Source organism: Oncorhynchus nerka, linkage group LG8, assembly GCF_034236695.1.
Source record: "Oncorhynchus nerka isolate Pitt River linkage group LG8, Oner_Uvic_2.0, whole genome shotgun sequence".
Classification (NCBI taxonomy): Eukaryota; Metazoa; Chordata; class Actinopteri; order Salmoniformes; family Salmonidae; genus Oncorhynchus; species Oncorhynchus nerka.
In genome coordinates, this window is record NC_088403.1 from 58638906 (window position 1) to 58659699 (window position 20794).

General features: G+C 47.8%; 1 protein-coding gene across 1 annotated transcript in view; it reads right to left on the reverse strand.

Moving 5' to 3' along the window:
• Nucleotides 1–987: 987 nt before the first annotated feature.
• LOC115133866 (arylsulfatase J-like) overlaps nt 988–20794 on the reverse strand; it is a 54076-nt gene continuing 34269 nt past the window's right edge. Inside the window, 2 exon segments of the mRNA XM_065021939.1 lie at nt 988–2437; nt 2440–3026. Coding sequence (XP_064878011.1) covers nt 1659–2437; nt 2440–3026 — 1366 coding nt within the window. The 3' untranslated portion in view covers nt 988–1658.

A 20794-nucleotide genomic window follows, 5' to 3' on the forward strand; every position in this document is an offset into this window, starting at 1 on the left:
ATAAGTGTGCGTTCGTGCCTGTGTACACGTCTATTGACCACGCCATGGAACAGGAAGTCAAATGAAACACCTTGATGTATTGGTTGTGAGTTACGTTCCTCTGCCCATCCCATGTGAGTTGTTCCCATTAATGGGATTTCTGTTTTTCCCTTGAACGTTTAGCTGTTCAACACTAAGACTGATAAATCTGATAAATTTGAGCATTATATTATTTTTCTGGTCACAAATAAACACTGACTGCCGCCCGACATATGAGACAAATGGGTCTGATAAAAATGTCGATAAATGCTTGAGACAGGGAGCGAGAGAGAGAGAGGGAGCGAGAGAGACAGGGAGCGAGAGAGACAGGGAGCGAGAGAGCGGGAGCGAGAGAGAGAGAGAGTGGGAGAGAGAGAGCGGGAACGAGAGAGTGGGAGCGAGAGAGAGACAGGGAGACAGAGAGCGGGAGCGAGAGAGTGGGAGCGAGAGACAGGGAGCGAGAGAGAGCGGGAGTGAGAGAGAGAGAGAGAGAGAGAGAGACAGGGAGCGAGAGAGAGAGAGAGAGACAGGGAGCGAGAGAGAGAGAGTGGGAGCGAGAGAGAGAGAGAGAGAGAGAGACGGGGAGCGAGAGAGAGAGAGTGGGAGCGAGAGAGAGACAGGGAGCGAGAGACAGGGAGCGAGAGAGAGCGGGAGTGAAAGAGAGAGAGAGAGAGAGAGAGAGAGACAGGGAGCGAGAGAGAGAGAGTGGGAGCGAGAGAGAGAGAGAGAGACAGGGAGCGAGAGAGAGCGGGAGTGAGAGAGCGGGAGCGAGAGACAGGGAGCGAGAGAGAGAGAGACAGGGAGCGAGAGAGAGCGGGAGCGAGAGAGAGACAGGGAGCGAGAGAGAGACAGGGAGCGAGAGAGAGAGACAGGGAGCGAGAGAGAGACAGGGAGCGAGAGAGAGAGACATGGAAGTACAGAGAGAGAAAGATGGTGAGAAAGACAAGAGGTGGAATGAGACAAATGAGAGAATGAGAAAAACATATTTTATTTTGTTAGCTAATTTGTTTTACATTCAGGTTTATCTGGTGCCAGACTAGACAGAACTAATGGGGAGAACATAGATTGTTCTAAAGTTCAGACGGACTGTCCTCATGAAACAGAGTAAATCTCAGTTGACTATCCAATATAAATCCGACATTTTGTTTTCATTTTCTTGCAACACTACAATCAACAGCTAATATAACATAACTATTCATCTTTTTTCTTTTTCTTTAGCCCAAATATATGGTGCTGTCTACAAAGATTCATTCTATATTTATTTTCTCTTTGCCTAAATGTCAGAAATCTAATAAAAATCGTAAGGTCACAGAAGTTCAAGCATGCAATCAAAATCTAGAAAAATAAACATTATATAAAGGCCCTAACTCATAGTCTTGAGGTCATAGGTGCTGGGTCTGACAGTAGTTATTAAAGTGGGTTGTTTCCTTAAAGCCTACTCTCTGAGGCAAATATAGGTCCATTTGTCCATTGAGTTAATGTAATATCCAAAGCACCAGTCCATTAAAGTCTTCAAATCATTGAGCAGGACAATCTTTAAAGAGCGATCGTGTGTCAATCCCTGAGATCTGACCATCTAAACGTCTTTCACAACAAAAAGGCACAGCAATAAATAAAAAGACTAGTCCTCCACCTTTCTTTCAGTCCTTCAGCTTCCTCTTCTTCACTTTCTTCTTCCGTCTCTTCTTGGCCAGGTTGTTGGTAAGGAGGTTAGTCTCTCTATCATCTTCATCCTCTTTGTACCAGGGTCCCCACACCCCTCCGTTGAAGTTAGGATTGGAGCGGGAGTCTTTAGCAGGGTAGCGCACCGGGATGGCCGTCCTATTGTACTGTGCTAGCCGCATTAGCATCTTCTTCACTATGTGTGGGTAGCGTAGAGACAGGTCCACTCTCTCGTAGGGATCGGCTATGATGTTGAACAGCCAGACGGACTTCCCCTGGTCCCAGCGGACATATTCGTTATGCCAGCGGTTGGTCAGAAGCAGATTGGAGAAGGTCTGCGGAGGGACCCAGTCGCTGTAGCCAGGCACCCCCGTGAGAAGCTTCCAGTGGCCCACCCGGAGGGCGGCTCGGATGGCCGTATTCCAGAGGCCATAGCCAGCCTTCCATGAGCCGTTCTTTGCCTTGGTGTAGATGGGGTCGATGTTGTGCAGAATGTCGTGGCGGGGGGACTGGCGGCCCTCGCTGATGGCCTCCCACACGTCGTAGCCATCCAGGTTGAGATCTTCGTCCAGGGTCCCCTCCCCCAGGGACACCAGGGTGGGGAACCAGTCTGTGATGTGGATCAATGCCCGGCATCGGGTCCCCTTGTTCAGTAGCAGGGGACTGTGAACGAAGCCTACGGCCCGGATTCCCCCCTCCCAGTAGGTGGCCTTGCTCCCCCTGAGAGGCCAGTTGTTGCCCCCGGCCATGGGCTGACCCCGTTGTCTGACGAGTACACTATCACTGTATTGTCGTAGAAACCGTAACGCTTCAGTGCCAGCGTGAGGTTGTGGACGGCCTCGTCCAGGCAGGACACCATGGCGGCGTACTTGCGACGATGTAAGTTAGGGATGGACTTGTAGCGCTCCAAGTAGCGAGCGGGCACCTGTAGCGGGGAATGGACTGCCTGAAAGGCCAAGTAGAGGAATAAGGGTTTCTGGGGGTTGTGGTGTGCCAGGATGTCCACAGCTTTTTGGGTGAACATCAAGGTTGAGTATCGGCCCCGATCCTGTTCCCAGGCTGCCTCCTCCCCTTCGTACAGGTCATAGCCACACATGCCGGGACCGTCACATTTATAGTGGCTGTAGTAGTCACCACTACCCAATAGGGACCCAAAGAATGTGTCAAAGCCGCGCTGAGTGGGCATGCAGCCACGCTTGTAGAAGCCCAGGTGCCACTTGCCCACCATATGGGTGGCGTAGCCTGCCTGCCGGAGCTTTTGGGGTAGTGTGACATTCTCCAGGGGCAGGCAGTTGGCCTGGGTGGGCCTGATGACCGAGTGCTGGAGGCCCGTGTGGATCTGGTACCTGCATGTGACACAGAGAAAAGAAAGGCTGTTAGTCAATCAACCAGTCAACCAATCGACCAAGCAAATCTTATATATGACCTTTGCTACAAAGTACACCTCTAAAGAGAAGGCCAAGGTGACCGTGTCTATGAAACATAGCTAGTTTGGATAAACATTGTGAACCAGAGCGCAGAGGGAGAGACCATCCTCATCTGGCCAGTCAGAGTATCCAAAACCAGTCATACATCAAATAAAGTGTTTGCTAACATTTACAGTTAAATATAATATAGTTGGATGCAGTATTGTGGTATGACAGGTCCATACATGTGTCATGATTCTACCATGGTGTTTGGATTTGTCCTTCCTCACTATCTGACATACACCCGTTAGCTTGGCTTCCTAAACCTCGAATCCTTGGAATTCTATGCTTGAATTGTAGAATTCTATGGTATATGATGTGCACAGAAATAGTTCCAGATAGGTATAGGCTATACTAGAAAGATACTTTTCATACAATTTGAATATGATACGGTATGATTTCCAAATAAACCAAACAGTCTGCCAAGGTTCTGGTAATACATTGACAATTCATCCAGTTTAAGTTTCTAAAACGCCAGATTAGGTCGTTTCTTTCACTCTACAATGAATCCTTTCACAGAGATTTTAAATGCAATGAGACGGCACAGAATCAGCGTTGTATTACACACAGTACGCATTATTCAACCTCATTCTAATTGCAATGGACTTAATCCAAAGCCAACAGGTATAGACTGACAGCTGAGCGAGTTTGACAGGAGATGTCCAAGAGCAATATGCCAGAGGATGAAGTCATTGTAGTGGTGAAATGACTTAACAGCTACAATTACCTCTGGACTGACTTCATCATTGTCTGACTCTCCTGCTATCAGACAGAGAAAACCAGACTTCCTCAATCCCTTTTTTCTCTCTCTTCCTCCTTTGCCTTCCCCTCCTCCCCTTCTCACTCATCCCTCTTTCTCTGCTGTGGCCAGTGGCAAAAAGGCACAATCACTCACCAGGGAAATGGGAAATGGCATAGGCGGTCGGTGTGCACGTTGAAAAAGGAGGCTTCGTTTGGAGGGTGGTCTGGCGAACCAGGGCTTTCTTTGAAAAAGGAGGCTTCGTTTGGAGGGTGGTCTGGCGAACCAGGGCTTTCGTTGAAAAAGGAGGCTTCGTTTGGAGGGTGGTCTGACGAACCAGGGCTTTCTTTGAAAAAGGAGGCTTGTTTGGAGGGTGGTCTGGCGAACCAGGGCTTTCTTTGAAAAAGGAGGCTTCGTTTGGAGGGTGGTCTGGCGAACCAGGGCTTTCGTTGAAAAAGGAGGCTTCGTTTGGAGGGTGGTCTGACGAACCAGGGCTTTCTTTGAAAAAGGAGGCTTCGTTTGGAGGGTGGTCTGGCGAACCAGGGCTTTCTTTGAAAAAGGAGGCTTCGTTTGGAGGGTGGTCTGGCGAACCAGGGCTTTCTTTGAAAAAGGAGGCTTCGTTTGGAGGGTGGTCTGACGAACCAGGGCTTTCTTTGAAAAAGTAGGCTTCGTTTGGAGGGTGGTCTGGCGAACCAGGGCTTTCTTTGAAAAAGGAGGCTTCGTTTGGAGGGTGGTCTGGCGAACCAGGGCTTTCTTTGAAAAAGGAGGCTTCGTTTGGAGGGTGGTCTGACGAACCAGGGCTTTCTTTGAAAAAGGAGGCTTCGTTTGGAGGGTGGTCTGACGAACCAGGGCTTTCTTTGAAAAAGGATGCTTCGTTTGGAGTGGTCTGGCGAACCAGGGCTTTCTTTGAAAAAGGAGGCTTCGTTTGGAGGGTGGTCTGGCGAACCAGGGCTTTCTTTGAAAAAGGAGGCTTCGTTTGGAGGGTGGTCTGACGAACCAGGGCTTTCTTTGAAAAAGGAGGCTTCGTTTGGAAGGTGGTCTGGCGAACCAGGGCTTTCTTTGAAAAAGGAGGCTTCGTTTGGAGGGTGGTCTGGCGAACCAGGGCTTTCTTTGAAAAAGGAGGCTTCGTTTGGAGGGTGGTCTGACGAACCAGGGCTTTCTTTGAAAAAGGAGGCTTCGTTTGGAGGGTGGTCTGGCGAACCAGGGCTTTCTTTGAAAAAGGAGGCTTCGTTTGGAGGGTGGTCTGGCGAACCAGGGCTTTCTTTGAAAAAGGAGGCTTCGTTTGGAGGGTGGTCTGGCGAACCAGGGCTTTCTTTGAAAAAGGAGGCTTCGTTTGGAGGGTGGTCTGGCGAACCAGGGCTTTCTTTGAAAAAGGAGGCTTCGTTTGGAGGGTGGTCTGGCGAACCAGGGCTTTCTTTGAAAAAGGAGGCTTCGTTTGGAGGGTGGTCTGGCGAACCAGGGCTTTCTTTGAAAAAGGAGGCTTCGTTTGGAGGGTGGTCTGGCGAACCAGGGCTTTCTTTGAAAAAGGAGGCTTCGTTTGGAGTGTGGTCTGGCGAACCAGGGCTTTCTTTGAAAAAGGAGGCTTCGTTTGGAGGGTGGTCTGACGAACCAGGGCTTTCTTTGAAAAAGTAGGCTTCGTTTGGAGGGTGGTCTGGCGAACCAGGGCTTTCTTTGAAAAAGGAGGCTTCGTTTGGAGGGTGGTCTGACGAACCAGGGCTTTCTTTGAAAAAGGAGGCTTCGTTTGGAGGGTGGTCTGGCGAACCAGGGCTTTCTTTGAAAAAGTAGGCTTCGTTTGGAGGGTGGTCTGGCGAACCAGGGCTTTCTTTGAAAAAGGAGGCTTCGTTTGGAGGGTGGTCTGGCGAACCAGGGCTTTCTTTGAAAAAGAGGCTTCGTTTGGAGGGTGGTCTGGCGAACCAGGGCTTTCTTTGAAAAAGGAGGCTTCGTTTGGAGGGTGGTCTGGCGAACCAGGGCTTTCTTTGAAAAAGGAGGCTTCGTTTGGAGGGTGGTCTGGCGAACCAGGGCTTTCTTTGAAAAAGGAGGCTTCGTTTGGAGGGTGGTCTGGCGAACCAGGGCTTTCTTTGAAAAAGGAGGCTTCGTTTGGAGTGTGGTCTGGCGAACCAGGGCTTTCTTTGAAAAAGGAGGCTTCGTTTGGAGGGTGGTCTGACGAACCAGGGCTTTCTTTGAAAAAGTAGGCTTCGTTTGGAGGGTGGTCTGGCGAACCAGGGCTTTCTTTGAAAAAGGAGGCTTCGTTTGGAGGGTGGTCTGACGAACCAGGGCTTTCTTTGAAAAAGGAGGCTTCGTTTGGAGGGTGGTCTGGCGAACCAGGGCTTTCTTTGAAAAAGTAGGCTTCGTTTGGAGGGTGGTCTGGCGAACCAGGGCTTTCTTTGAAAAAGGAGGCTTCGTTTGGAGGGTGGTCTGGCGAACCAGGGCTTTCTTTGAAAAAGGAGGCTTCGTTTGGAGGGTGGTCTGGCGAACCAGGGCTTTCTTTGAAAAAGGAGGCTTCGTTTGGAGGGTGGTCTGTCGAACCAGGGCTTTCTTTGAAAAAGGAGGCTTCGTTTGAAGGGTGGTCTGGCGAACCAGGGCTTTCTTTGAAAAAGGAGGCTTCGTTTGAAGGGTGGTCTGACGAACCAGGGCTTTCTTTGAAAAAGGAGGCTTCGTTTGGAGGGTGGTCTGTCGAACCAGGGCTTTCTTTGAAAAAGGAGGCTTCGTTTGAAGGGTGGTCTGTCGAACCAGGGCTTTCTTTGAAAAAGGAGGCTTCGTTTGAAGGGTGGTCTGTCGAACCAGGGCTTTCTTTGAAAAAGGAGGCTTCGTTTGAAGGGTGGTCTGGCGAACCAGGGCTTTCGTTGAAAAAGGAGGCTTCGTTTGGAGGGTGGTCTGACGAACCAGGGCTTTCTTTGAAAAAGGAGGCTTCGTTTGGAGGGTGGTCTGGCGAACCAGGGCTTTCTTTGAAAAAGGAGGCTTCGTTTGGAGGGTGGTCTGGCGAAACAGGGCTTTCTTTGAAAAAGGAGGCTTCGTTTGGAGGGTGGTCTGACGAACCAGGGCTTTCTTTGAAAAAGGAGGCTTCGTTTGGAGGGTGGTCTGGCGAACCAGGGCTTTCTTTGAAAAAGGAGGCTTCGTTTGGAGGGTGGTCTGGCGAACCAGGGCTTTCTTTGAAAAAGGAGGCTTCGTTTGGAGGGTGGTCTGACGAACCAGGGCTTTCTTTGAAAAAGGATGCTTCGTTTGGAGGGTGGTCTGACGAACCAGGGCTTTCTTTGAAAAAGGAGGCTTCGTTTGGAGGGTGGTCTGGCGAACCAGGGCTTTCTTTGAAAAAGGAGGCTTCGTTTGGAGGGTGGTCTGACGAACCAGGGCTTTCTTTGAAAAAGGAGGCTTCGTTTGGAGGGTGGTCTGGCGAACCAGGGCTTTCTTTGAAAAAGGAGGCTTCGTTTGGAGGGTGGTCTGGCGAACCAGGGCTTTCTTTGAAAAAGGAGGCTTCGTTTGGAGGGTGGTCTGACGAACCAGGGCTTTCTTTGAAAAAGGAGGCTTCGTTTGGAGGGTGGTCTGGCGAACCAGGGCTTTCTTTGAAAAAGGAGGCTTCGTTTGGAGGGTGGTCTGGCGAACCAGGGCTTTCTTTGAAAAAGGAGGCTTCGTTTGGAGGGTGGTCTGGCGAACCAGGGCTTTCTTTGAAAAAGGAGGCTTCGTTTGGAGGGTGGTCTGGCGAACCAGGGCTTTCTTTGAAAAAGGAGGCTTCGTTTGGAGGGTGGTCTGGCGAACCAGGGCTTTCTTTGAAAAAGGAGGCTTCGTTTGGAGGGTGGTCTGGCGAACCAGGGCTTTCTTTGAAAAAGGAGGCTTCGTTTGGAGGGTGGTCTGGCGAACCAGGGCTTTCTTTGAAAAAGGAGGCTTCGTTTGGAGGGTGGTCTGACGAACCAGGGCTTTCTTTGAAAAAGGAGGCTTCGTTTGGAGGGTGGTCTGGCGAACCAGGGCTTTCTTTGAAAAAGTAGGCTTCGTTTGGAGGGTGGTCTGGCGAACCAGGGCTTTCTTTGAAAAAGGAGGCTTCGTTTGGAGGGTGGTCTGGCGAACCAGGGCTTTCTTTGAAAAAGGAGGCTTCGTTTGGAGGGTGGTCTGGCGAACCAGGGCTTTCTTTGAAAAAGGAGGCTTCTTTTGGAGGGTGGTCTGTCGAACCAGGGCTTTCTTTGAAAAAGGAGGCTTCGTTTGAAGGGTGGTCTGGCGAACCAGGGCTTTCTTTGAAAAAGGAGGCTTCGTTTGAAGGGTGGTCTGACGAACCAGGGCTTTCTTTGAAAAAGGAGGCTTCGTTTGGAGGGTGGTCTGTCGAACCAGGGCTTTCTTTGAAAAAGGAGGCTTCGTTTGAAGGGTGGTCTGGCGAACCAGGGCTTTCTTTGAAAAAGGAGGCTTCGTTTGAAGGGTGGTCTGTCGAACCAGGGCTTTCTTTGAAAAAGGAGGCTTCGTTTGAAGGGTGGTCTGGCGAACCAGGGCTTTCTTTGAAAAAGGAGGCTTCGTTTGGAGGGTGGTCTGACGAACCAGGGCTTTCTTTGAAAAAGGAGGCTTCGTTTGGAGGGTGGTCTGGCGAACCAGGGCTTTCTTTGAAAAAGGAGGCTTCGTTTGGAGGGTGGTCTGGCGAACCAGGGCTTTCTTTGAAAAAGGAGGCTTCGTTTGGAGGGTGGTCTGGCGAACCAGGGCTTTCTTTGAAAAAGGAGGCTTCGTTTGGAGGGTGGTCTGGCGAACCAGGGCTTTCTTTGAAAAAGGAGGCTTCGTTTGGAGGGTGGTCTGGCGAACCAGGGCTTTCTTTGAAAAAGGAGGCTTCGTTTGGAGGGTGGTCTGGCGAACCAGGGCTTTCTTTGAAAAAGGAGGCTTCGTTTGGAGGGTGGTCTGACGAACCAGGGCTTTCTTTGAAAAAGGAGGCTTCGTTTGGAGGGTGGTCTGGCGAACCAGGGCTTTCTTAGCCGCATCTTAAATGATTTCAAACGTATCCACCAAAACACTCGCTTTATTCACACTTGGACACAGTTCTATTCAAGTCTTTGCATGTCATTTTAGCAAACTGTATCTTGGAAGTGCAAATACTGTAGTCTACTTACTGCAGTAACATCTTGCCCTTGACTTGAACTTTAATAGCAGATAGCATTACTCTATGTGTGTTATGGAAACTGGCCATTAAATCCCTGGAAAACATTTAGTTTAGTTGATGAAACATTGGAGTGTTCTTAGTGATTTTAGATTGAATTGGTTGTTCCCTAGGTAATTCACTTAACATTTTCACACAGCATTAAACTGTCAGACAGATGTTGACCAGGGTTTGCAAAATGTCATTAGGTGTGTGTGTGGTTTGTGAGCTGTATGTGTGTGTGTGTTAGTGTGCGTATGCCTGAGTGTGTGTTTGCATGCAGGGATTAGCTAATGGACATCAGAAAAAAGTGGGGGTGAGGGTAATGGTGTAGTCTCTGTATTTGTATTTGTTAAGGATCCCCATTAGTTCCTGCCAAGGCAGCAGCTACTCTTCCTGGGGTTTATTATGGATCCCTATTAGTTCCTGCCAAGGCAGCAGCTAATCTTCCTGAAGTTTATTATGGATCCCCATTAGCTGTTGCCAAGGCAGCAGCTACTCTTCCTGGGGTTTATTATGGATCCCCATTAGCTGTTGCCAAGGCAGCAGCTACTCTTCCAGGGATCTGGCAAAATGAAGGCAGTTATACCATTTTTAAAACATTACAATACATTCATAACAGATTTCACAACACACTAAGTGTGTGCCCTCAGGCCCCTACTCTACTACCACATATCTACAACACAAAATCTATGTGTACGTATGTATAGTGTGTATGTTATTATGTGTGTTTGTGTTGCTTCAGAGTCCCCGCTGTTCCACAAGGTGTAACTCCTTACAGTACAGTATACTATGCCTCAGGAGTCAGTCAGGTGGGAGGACTGTCTGTCTCAGTGAACAACTGAACACATGGAGCACCTCCTCCTCCATCTCTCCTCCTCCACCACCTCCACCTCTCCTTCTCCTCCTCCACCACCTCTCCTCCTCTACCTCTCCTCCACCTCTCCTTCTCCTCCTCCTCCACCTCTCTTCCACCTCTCCTTCTCCTCTACCTCTCCTCTACCTCTCCTCCACCTCTCCTTCTCCTCCACCTCTCTTCCACCTCTCCTTCTCCTCCACCTCTCCTCCTCCTCTCCTCTACCTCTCCTCCACCTCTCCTTCTCCTCCTCCTCCACCTCTCTTCCACCTCTCCTTCTCCTCCACCTCTCCTCTCCTCTACCTCTCCTCCACCACTCCTCCTCCTTCTCCTCCACCTCTCCTTCTCCTCCTCCTCCTCTCCCAAACCTCTTTTTCTCCTCCACCTCTCATTCTCCTCCTCGTCTCCTCCACAATCTCTCCTCCACCTTTCCTCCTCCTTCTCCTCCACCTCTCCTTCTCCTCCTCCTCCCCTCATCCACCTCTCCTTCTCCTCTACCTCCTTCTCCACCTCTCCTCCTCCTCTCCTCCACCTCCTCCTCCACCTCTCCTTCTCCTCCACCTCTTCTTCTCCTCCTCCTCCACCTCTCCTTCTCCTCCCCCTCCTCTCCTCCACCTCTCTTTCTCCTCCTCCTCTCCTCCTCCTCTCCTCCACCTCTCATTCTCCTCCTCCTCTACTCCACCTCTCCTCCACCACCTCCTCCACCTCTCCTTCTCCTCCACCTCTTCTTCTCCTCCTCCTCCTCCACCTCTCCTTCTCCTCCACCTCTCCTTCTCCTCCCCCTCCTCTCCTCCACCTCTCTTTCTCCTCCTCCTCTCCTCCTCCTCTCCTCCACCTCTCCTTCTCCTCCTCCTCTACTCCACCTCTCCTCCACCACCTCCTCCTCCACCTCTCCTTCTCCTCCACCTCTCCTTCTCCTCCTCCACCTCCTCCTCCACCTCTCCTCCTCCACCTTTCCTCCTCCTCTCCTCTCCTCCTCCACCTCCTCTCCTCTCCCCTCCTACACCTCTCCTTCTCCTCCTCCACCTCTCCTTCTCCTCCTCCTCTCCTCTACCTCCTCCTCCACCTCTCCTTCTCCTCCTAAACCGCTGTGTGGCAGACCGTTAACAACACACTTGGTAGCAGTGTTGCTGTTTGTTCCCATGTCCTTAAGAGTGTAGTGTAATTACAGTACATTCAACAAGCAGAGATAGGGACATTATACCCAACATAGTATACCCAACACCCGTCATTTAAACCCCAAGATCCTCAGGGGCTCTATTTTAACAAACCTAACACAATGAGAAATATAAACCCTGGTGGTAGCACTTTTGGTCCTGGGGTTTGTCCGAAATATTTTCACGATTTTCATTGCCATTATTATGAGCTCAATAGCTGCCGGTAGTGTGAAAAGAGCTGGGTTTTGATAAATAAACAAGTTGTAGGTGTGATGAGGGCCACTCACGGGTCAGTTAAGGCGTTCCAATGTTTAAGAAGGCATGCGATTGTCTCACGTTTTGTCGGTTATTGACGGTCTTTGAGATGTCATCATCTCCAATTCGTCTGGGGCCACGGAATATTCTAGTCCTAGTCCATTGTGGATCGATACTACAGTTTATTAAATAGCAGAGGCTAACGACTGATAGCAACATAAAACAGAAACATACAGTGTTGGCTCAATATGTTTGGATTGTTGACAGTCAACATTGTTGTAATTGGCTTCAAACGAGTATAGGCCTTAGGCATCGCACTCTCCTCAAATAAAAAATACTAAGCTCCTGTAAATTGTGCGAGACATGTGTGAGACATGTTCTCAACAAGCCAGATATAGCCTAGGACTGCTGTTGATATGGTGTTATAGGACTGGAACTTTTGTTTGGAGGAGCGTGTGTTTGGTAACTGGACAAGAGGCGGCGTTTGGAAATGGGGATCGATATATACAAGCGGAATGGAGGATTCACAGCAGGTAGGCCTATGTGAATTAGGAATAATTCATTCCAAAGCATGTCGGCAAAAGCCTCACAAGCATAAACCTTTTATGTATCGACTCCTTGGCTAACGGATGGCCAGGATCAGAGAGACCAGGCACGTTGTTGTTGAACCCGCTTCCGTTATAGCAGGGAAAGGGGCTTGCTTTTTATTCAAAAAGAAATACAATACAAATTGTTAAAGGAAAATAACTTAAAATGTTTCTAAAGAATGTCCCTGGGTTGTCTCATTCCATGATGGGCATATAACCTCCATGGAGGAGTTGTACTGTACGTCCACAAGAACAACAGGAGCTGTCTGAAATAATGTAATAGCCCACATAGATAAAAAGGGGATGTCCTCTCACAGCCTTGTCAAACTTGACCTTATAATAAAGCTTTAGTGATTGTGGTCTCACGAGAAACCCTTTATCGATAGTCTGGGCGACTTGGCGACAGCATAGGGGTATGACAAAAAAAAACTTTACTGAGAGGAGGAGAGGCTATGCTTGGCTTTTAAAGAGTAATTTTCATGAACATGTTTTTTTCTTCATGTAAAACCAGATGTTTTAGGCTTATTTATAGTGAAACACGTCAATTCTGGGCTTCATTTTGACAGATGGTTCTAAAAGTGATATATTTCGGTCTTTTAGTAATAAATCTAGATATTTTGGACCCTAGCGGTTGAACTTGACCATTGAAATCGTGACGTAGACAATAGTGTGCCACTGCAGCCTGCAATTCTGGGCGTTCCTGCAGGTGGGCATTCCCCCCTCGAGCATCCCATTGGTTCCTTCATGAACCCCCCCCCCCCCGACATTGTTATGTGTGGCACTTTTGGGTCTAAAGGAAAATAAGCGTATGATCTGTGTTTTCCCAGCCCCACCTCCCAGAGTCCTCCTTGCTAGCTAGCGGCAGTGACACTGCTAGACGGCGTCCTTCGCTCCCGCCTGCCCTCACAGTCGTGAACAAAACTGTGGGAACCTGACAGGCGGGGGCGACTGCACTGGAGCACCCCCACCTTCCAGAGTGGAACGTCCCAAATTGCAGGCTGCAATTGCACCCTTCTCGATGTAGAGGCACATCATCTCAAGGGAGTAGTCGGTATGAAATACATTCCTTTCTAAATGTACTGGGTGGTACAATATATTTGCATGATGCTTCCTTGATTAGACTACTGACGTTACAAAAAAATTCAAAAGGCACATTTCCGCATATGACCAAATGAAACATGTTTGCTTACCGTTTCATGCACATTCAACTAGAAAATCACATTGTAAGATTTTTAATGAATTTATTTGCAAATTATGGTGGAAAATAAGTATTTGGTCAATAACAAAAGTTTATCTCAATACTTTGTTATATACCCTTTGTTGGCAATGACAGAGGTCAAACGTTTTCTGTAAGTCTTCAAGGTTTTCACACACTCTTGCTGGTATTTTGGCCCATTCCTCCATGCAGATCTCCTCTAGAGCAGTGATGTTTTGGGGCTGTTGCTGGGCAACACGGACTTTCAACTCCCTCCAAAGATTTTCTATGGGGTTGAGATCTGGAGACTGGCTAGGCCACTCCAGGACCTTGAAATGCTTCTTACGAAGACCCAGCCACGTTTCATCTTCAATGCCTATGCCCTTGCTGATGGAAGGAGGTTTTCACTCAAAATCTCACGATACATGGCCCCATTCATTCTTTCCTTTACACGGATCAGTCGTCCTGGTCCTTTTGCAGAAAAACAGCCACAAAGCATGATGTTTCCACCCCCATGCTTCACAGTAGGTATGGTGTTCTTTGGATGCAACTCAGCATTCTTTGTCCTCCAAACACGACGAGTTGAGTTTTTACCAAAGAGTTATATTTTGGTTTCATCTGACCATATGACATTCTCCCAATCTTCTTCTGGATCATCCAAATGCTCTCTAGCACACTTCAGACGGGCCTGGACATGTACTGGCTTAAGCAGGGGGACACGTCTGGCACTGCAGGATTTGAGTCCCTGGCGACGTAGTGTGTTACTGATGGTAGGCTTTGTTACTTTGGTCCCAGCTCTCTGCAGGTCATTCACTAGGTCCCCCCGTGTGGTTCTGGGATTTTTGCTCACTCTTCTTGTGATCATTTTGACCCCACGGGGTGAGATCTTGCGTGGAGCCCCAGATCGAGGGAGATTATCAGTGGTCTTGTTTGTCTTCCATTTCCTAATAATTGCTCCCACAGTTGATTTCTTCAAACCAAGCTGCTTACCTATTGCAGATTCAGTCTTCCCAGCCTGGTGCAGGTCTACAATTGTGTTTCTGGTGTCCTTTGACCGCTCTTTGGTCTTGGCCATAGTGGAGTTTGGAGTGTGACTGTTTGAGGTTGTGGACAGGTGTCTTTTATACTGATAACAAGTTCAAACAGGTGCCATTAATACAGGTAACGAGTGGAGGACAGAGGAGCCTCTTAAAGAAGAAGTTACAGGTCTGTGAGAGCCAGAAATCTTGCTTGTTTGTAGGTGACCAAATACTTATTTTCCACCATAATTTGCAAATAAATTCATTAAAAAAATGTTTTTTCTCATTTTGTCTGTCATAGTTGAAGTGTAACTATGATGAAAATTACAGGCCTCTCTCATATTTTAAAGTGGGAGAACTTGCACAATTGGTGGCTGACTAAATACTTTTTTGCCCCACTGTATATATATATATTATTTTTTTCCTCTTTTATTTACAATATTCATCCCGTTGCCACACTCTTCTAATTGTGAAACGTGAAAGCATACCTGTGAGAGGGGTCGCCCTGGCATTAGGTTTTTATACAGTACCCAAGACCAATCTGTGAGTTAATTGGACTATTGGAAAAAGAGCAACTGCGTAAATACTGCAATGCAGATTGGATTGAGCCCCATCTCTTCATTTTCTAGGTGATGATTGCACCTTTCGTCCCAACACAATGTGCCGCAATAAATGTGAGTCTACATTTCAAATATTTTTTTGCGCCCCATGGGGGATTGGAATTTACACCGCAAGTGGCAATAGATGTCAGGAACTCGGTGCCTTACCACTGTGAGATAACTGTACAGAGCCTTATCGCCGTGAGATAACTGTACAGAGCCTTATCGCCGTGAGATAACTGTACAGAGCCTTATCGCCGTGAGATAACTGTACAGAGCCTTATCGCTGTGAGATAACTGTACAGAGCCTTATCGCCGTGAGATAACTGTACAGAGCCTTATCGCCGTGAGATAACTGTACAGAGCCTTATCACCGTGAGATAACTGTACAGAGCCTTATCACTGTGAGATAACTGTACAGAGCCTTATCGCCGTGAGATAACTGTACCGAGCCTTATCGCTGTGAGATAACTGTACAGAGCCTTATCGCCGTGAGATAACTGTACAGAGCCTTATCACTGTGAGATAACTGTACAGAGCCTTATCGCTGTGAGATAACTGTACAGAGCCTTATCACTGTGAGATAACTGTACAGAGCCTTATCGCTGTGAGATAACTGTACAGAGCCTTATCACTGTGAGATAACTGTACAGAGCCTTATCACTGTGAGATAACTGTACAGAGCCTTATCACTGTGGGATAACTGTACAGAGCCTTATCACTGTGAGATAACTGTACAGAGCCTTATCACTGTGAGATAACTGTACAGAGCCTTATCACTGTGAGATAACTGTACAGAGCCTTATCACTGTGAGATAACTGTACAGAGCCTTATCACTGTGAGATAACTGTACAGAGCCTTATCACTGTGAGATAACTGTACAGAGCCTTATCGCTGTGAGAACTGTACAGAGCCTTATCGCTGTGAGATAACTGTACAGAGCCTTATCACTGTGAGATAACTGTACAGAGCCTTATCACTGTGAGATAACTGTACAGAGCCTTATCGCTGTGAGATAACTGTACAGAGCCTTATCGCTGTGATATAACTGTACAGAGCCTTACCACTGTGAGATAACTGTACAGAGCCTTATCGCTGTGATATAACTGTACAGAGCCTTATCGCTGTGAGATAACTGTACAGAGCCTTATCGCTGTGAGATAACTGTACAGAGCCTTATCGCTGTGATATAACTGTACAGAGCCTTATCGCTGTGATATAACTGTACAGAGCCTTATCGCTGTGATATAACTGTACAGAGCCTTATCACTGTGAGAACTGCTCGTGATGCTGTGAGAACTGCTCGTGATGCTGTGAGAACTGCTCGTGATGCTGTGAGAACTGCTCGTGATGCTGTGAGAACTGCTCGTGATGCTGTGAGAACTGCTCGTGATGCTGTGAGAACTGCTCGTGATGCACATCATTTTATTATCAGAGCGTACCTCTGGACTTCTGGTAAGTATGCTTTAGTGAGAAAGTGTTGTTCGGGATCAGGTACAACTATGTTTATCCCAAGATGAATAACTTCCTTCACCCACAACTTCTCACATGAAGGCATACATTTTTTAAAAGTTGTTGGGGAAAGGCTGAAATTGGGGTTGGGAACAAATTGGGAACAAAAAAAGCACATATGTCTTGTTTCATGTGCATATGGTTACTGTGCGTCACGGCTGGATAGGCAGCGCTTCTTCTGTCAAAATCCATGTCGTAGCCAACCCGTTACCACTAAAACCAGCTCTTAAATATCCCCACCAGAGCATTACTGAAATTGCCACTTCGGCACACGTTTTTAAGGACACACCTCAGATATTGCCTCCCCACCTCAGCACAAGCCAACTCATATAAAACGGGTAAATGACCAATCCTGGCTCTAGGGTTGGAAAATAGAAGAGCGACGGCTTTACCAGGTCAAAATCACTAACGACTGTGCTTTTGACAATTACGCTGGCTTCACGCCAGCCACAAACAGAGCGTCTAGTGTCTTTTTAAAGGAAAGGAGCTGTATGTTGAAGAAGACACTGTGGAAGGAGCTGTATGTTGAAGAAGACACTGTGGAAGGAGCTGTATGTTGAAGCAGACACTGTGGAAGGTGCTGTATGTTGAAGACTCTGTGGAAGGAGCTGTATGTTGCAGAAGACACTGTGGAAGGAGCTGTATGTTGCAGAAGACACTGTGGAAGGAGCTGTATGTTGCAGAAGACACTGTGGAAGGAGCTGTATGTTGCAGAAGACACTGTGGAAGGAGCTGTATGTTGAAGAAGACACTGTGGAAGGAGCTGTATGTTGCAGAAGACACTGTGGAAGGAGCTGTATGTTGAAGACACTGTGGAAGGAGCTGTATGTTGCAGAAGACACTGTGGAAGGAGCTGTATGTTGCAGAAGACACTGTGGAAGGAGCTGTATGTTGAAGACACTGTGGAAGGAGCTGTATGTTGCAGAAGACACTGTGTAAGGTGCTGTATGTTGAAGAAGACACTGTGGAAGCATCAGTGTTAAGTACATCTGAATGGGTCCTGAGATTCTCAACACTGGCAAATAACAAATGGAGACCTTAAAATTGATATATACATTTTTAAATATAACATTTAAGATATTGATATATCAGAATTCATCTTTAAAGTCGAGACCGTGAGGATAGAAATGGAAACGATCATTTAATGTTCACCATCCATAAGGGCACAGAGAGGAATCCATACTGGTACCAGAGAGGAATCCATACTGGCACCAGAGAGGAATCCATACTGGCACCAGAGAGGAATCCATACTGGTACCAGAGAGGAATCCATACTGGCACCAGAGAGGAATCCATACTGGCACCAGAGCAGAATGCAAACCAGGGAGTGTTGGTTTCATGTGGACCTGGGATGATCTGGGAACCAGAGTGTTTGTTGGTTTCATGTGGGCCTGGGATGATCTGGGAACCAGAGTATTTGTTGGTTTCATGTGGGCCTGGGATGATCTGGGAACCAGAGTGTTTGTTGGTTTCATGTGGGGATGATCTGGGAACCAGAGTGTTTGTTGGTTTCATGTGGACCTGGGATGATCTGGGAACCAGAGTGTTTGTTGGTTTCATGTGGGCCTGGGATGATCTGGGAACCAGAGTGTTTGTTGGTTTCATGTGGGCCTGGGATGATCTGGGAACCAGAGTGTTTGTTGGTTTCATGTGGGCCTGGGATGATGGCTTCTCACCAGTTAGTAGTCTGAGCAGGGGACTGTTGCCCACCACTCCACAACAAACACACTCACTGGGGAATAAAGGAAGCATTGTTGTGCTGACTGGATATCATTAGCTGGATCCAATATGTCTACAAAGAACTATTAGATGGATGGGAAAAAGAGAGAGGAGGGGGAACCAACATCTGTCTTAGGGTAGAGACTAGAGAGACTCAATGAAGTGAGCTCTTTGGAGATCCGTAGTGGAACTTGGAGCTGAGCTTGTAGGCTTCGACTACAGCTATAATATATTAATCGACATATGTGGACTTTATCTCAAAGGACTTTACAATGCTATATAGAATGTGCAGAGCAAGCTTTCATAAAACGCTTTAGTTTCCATCTATAGGCCGTTATCTCTACAGCTCTTTTCACAAGCAATTACACGTTTATATTTATTCTCGTCCTTTGTCGATAAATGTCCATTAAACATTGTTCCTGGAGGTTTTCTGCTCCATTATATTCCCTCTCTGCCAGACATGGACCACTTTGTTTAGATTCTATCGGCGCATATAATCAATATTCCAGTCCATGCCGTCAGTTCATTTGTTTTTATTTGTCCAGCTTCGTGTTAAAGCCAAGGATTGAAATCTAGGATTGAGAGGAAAGAACAATATCTCCCTGAGGGTATCTTAACTTCCAGATGATCAAGCCCCACAAAATCACAATGGGACACAACTACAAGTGCAAATGCATCCTAGAGCTGTGTGCGTTTGTGTTCATGCGAAAGGGAGGGAGAGAGTGCTTGTGTGAGCAAGGAAGCTCGTGAGTTCATCATATACTCCTAACCCTCCGGAGTCTTGGGTGTTGCTGGTGCTCACACACCAAAAGGTTACTGACTTGTAATGAGAATGTCATGCCATGCATGGAATCTCTGTTTCCTACATAGATCAGTCATCTGAACAGAATATCTTGATGTGGACTGGTACAAGGTGGAACTCCAGGAAGTCTATATCTATCTATCTATACCTGTAGGATTTGGGGATTTCAAGAGAATGGTACGGGTCTTTAGTGGTTGAAGAACAGTTCTACTTTCTAGTCTTTTAGGCCCTTAAAAAATATGACTGGAGTCATGAGCATATTCAAGATGTGCCCCACTTCCCTCAGCCACACCCCATGTTAAATACAGCCCATTTACAAACACCTTTTAACATATTTCATGGCATGAACAGGCCTCTAGGTGTCAAAGGTTGAGGGCTGAAGGCCAGACAGCTCCACTTTCGATGCCCAACAAGGAGTCACACCAGGCAGTAAAAACCTTTAGCAGTTGTTTCCTACTTCTGCTTCCCTTCCCTGTAATCACACTAACTGTCTCTTTGGTGTCTTTACACAACCACTGGAGCGCTAGGCCAACAAAACACACACGCCATTAAACACAAATCACCAAACACAGAGTCCAACAAGGCACGAGGGGAAACAACTACTAGGCCACCCAGCCTCCGAGTTCTAGGCCTGTACCAGTTTCCAAACCATCACTATCCCCGGGCCCGGGCCCCGGCTGCATGGGCCAAACATGTAACTGTTCCACGTCTTCCCTACATATGGTTCAAATAAGCAGCCTCTCCTCGGCTTTCTAAAGCTTCGAAAATTCAGCCTTGGAGCAGTGTGGCTCTCTGGCTTATTCCCTCCCTCCCTCCCCCTCCTCACTTCTATTCACTCAGCCTTCCACTATCTCTCTGGCTTATTCCCTCCCTCCCCCTCCTCACTTCTATTCACTCAGCCTTCCACTATCTCTCTGGCCTATTCCCTCCCTCCCCCTCCTCACTTCTATTCACTCAGCCTTCCACTATCTCTCTGACTGACACCGTCCCTTCAATCTATCTCTGCTGCTACCGCCTTGGCACTCCTCTTTAAACTCTATCATACGTTCTCTTCCAGGACTCAAAGTCAAACGTTCAGACCCTACCTAACACATTCTTCATTCCCTTACACACACGTTGGCCTTGCTTCACTTATCCACAGGTTCAATTCATCAACCAGCCCAGTGTGTATTAGATCTGCAGCACAGTGTGTATTAGATCTGCAGCCCAGTGTGTATTAGATCTGCAGCCCAGTGTGTATTAGATCTGCAACCCAGTGTGTATTAGCTCTGCAACCCAGTGTGTATTAGATCTGCAGCCCAGTGTGTATTAGATCTGCAACCCAGTGTGTATTAGATCTGCAGCCCAGTGTGTATTAGATCTGCAGCCCAGTGTGTATTAGATCTGCAACCCAGTGTGTATTAGCTCTGCAACCCAGTGTGTATTAGATCTGCAGCCCAGTGTGTATTAGCTCTGCAACCCAGCGTGTATTAGATCTGCAGCCCAGTGTGTATTAGATCTGCAGCCCAGTGTGTATTAGATCTGCAGCCCAGTGTGTATTAGATCTGCAGCCCAGTGTGTATTAGATCTGCAACCCAGTGTGTATTAGATCTGCAACCCAGTGTGTATTAGCTCTGCAGCCCAGTGTGTATTAGATCTGCAACCCAGTGTGTATTAGATCTGCAACCCAGTGTGTATTAGCTCTGCAACCCAGTGTGTATTAGATCTGCAACCCAGTGTGTATTAGATCTGCAACCCAGTGTGTATTAGATCTGCAACCCAGTGTGTGGTGAGTAGATCTGCAACCCAGTGTGGACTCTGCAACAGGGACAGTGTGTATTAGATCTGCAACCCAGTGTGTATTAGATCTGCAACCCAGTATGCAGGGATGGAGTGAGTATATGGGGTGAAGGAGAGAGGGAAAGGAGGTGGTGAGTGAGAGAAGCAGGGAGGCTGTGGACAGAGTCAGGGACAGGAGGTGGTGAGTGAGAGAAGCAGGGAGACTGTGGACAGAGTCAGGGACAGGAGGTGGGTGAGTGAGAGAAGCAGGGAGGCTGTGGACAGAGTCAGGGACAGGAGGTGGTGAGTGAGAGAAGCAGGGAGGCTGTGGACAGAGTCAGGGACAGGAGG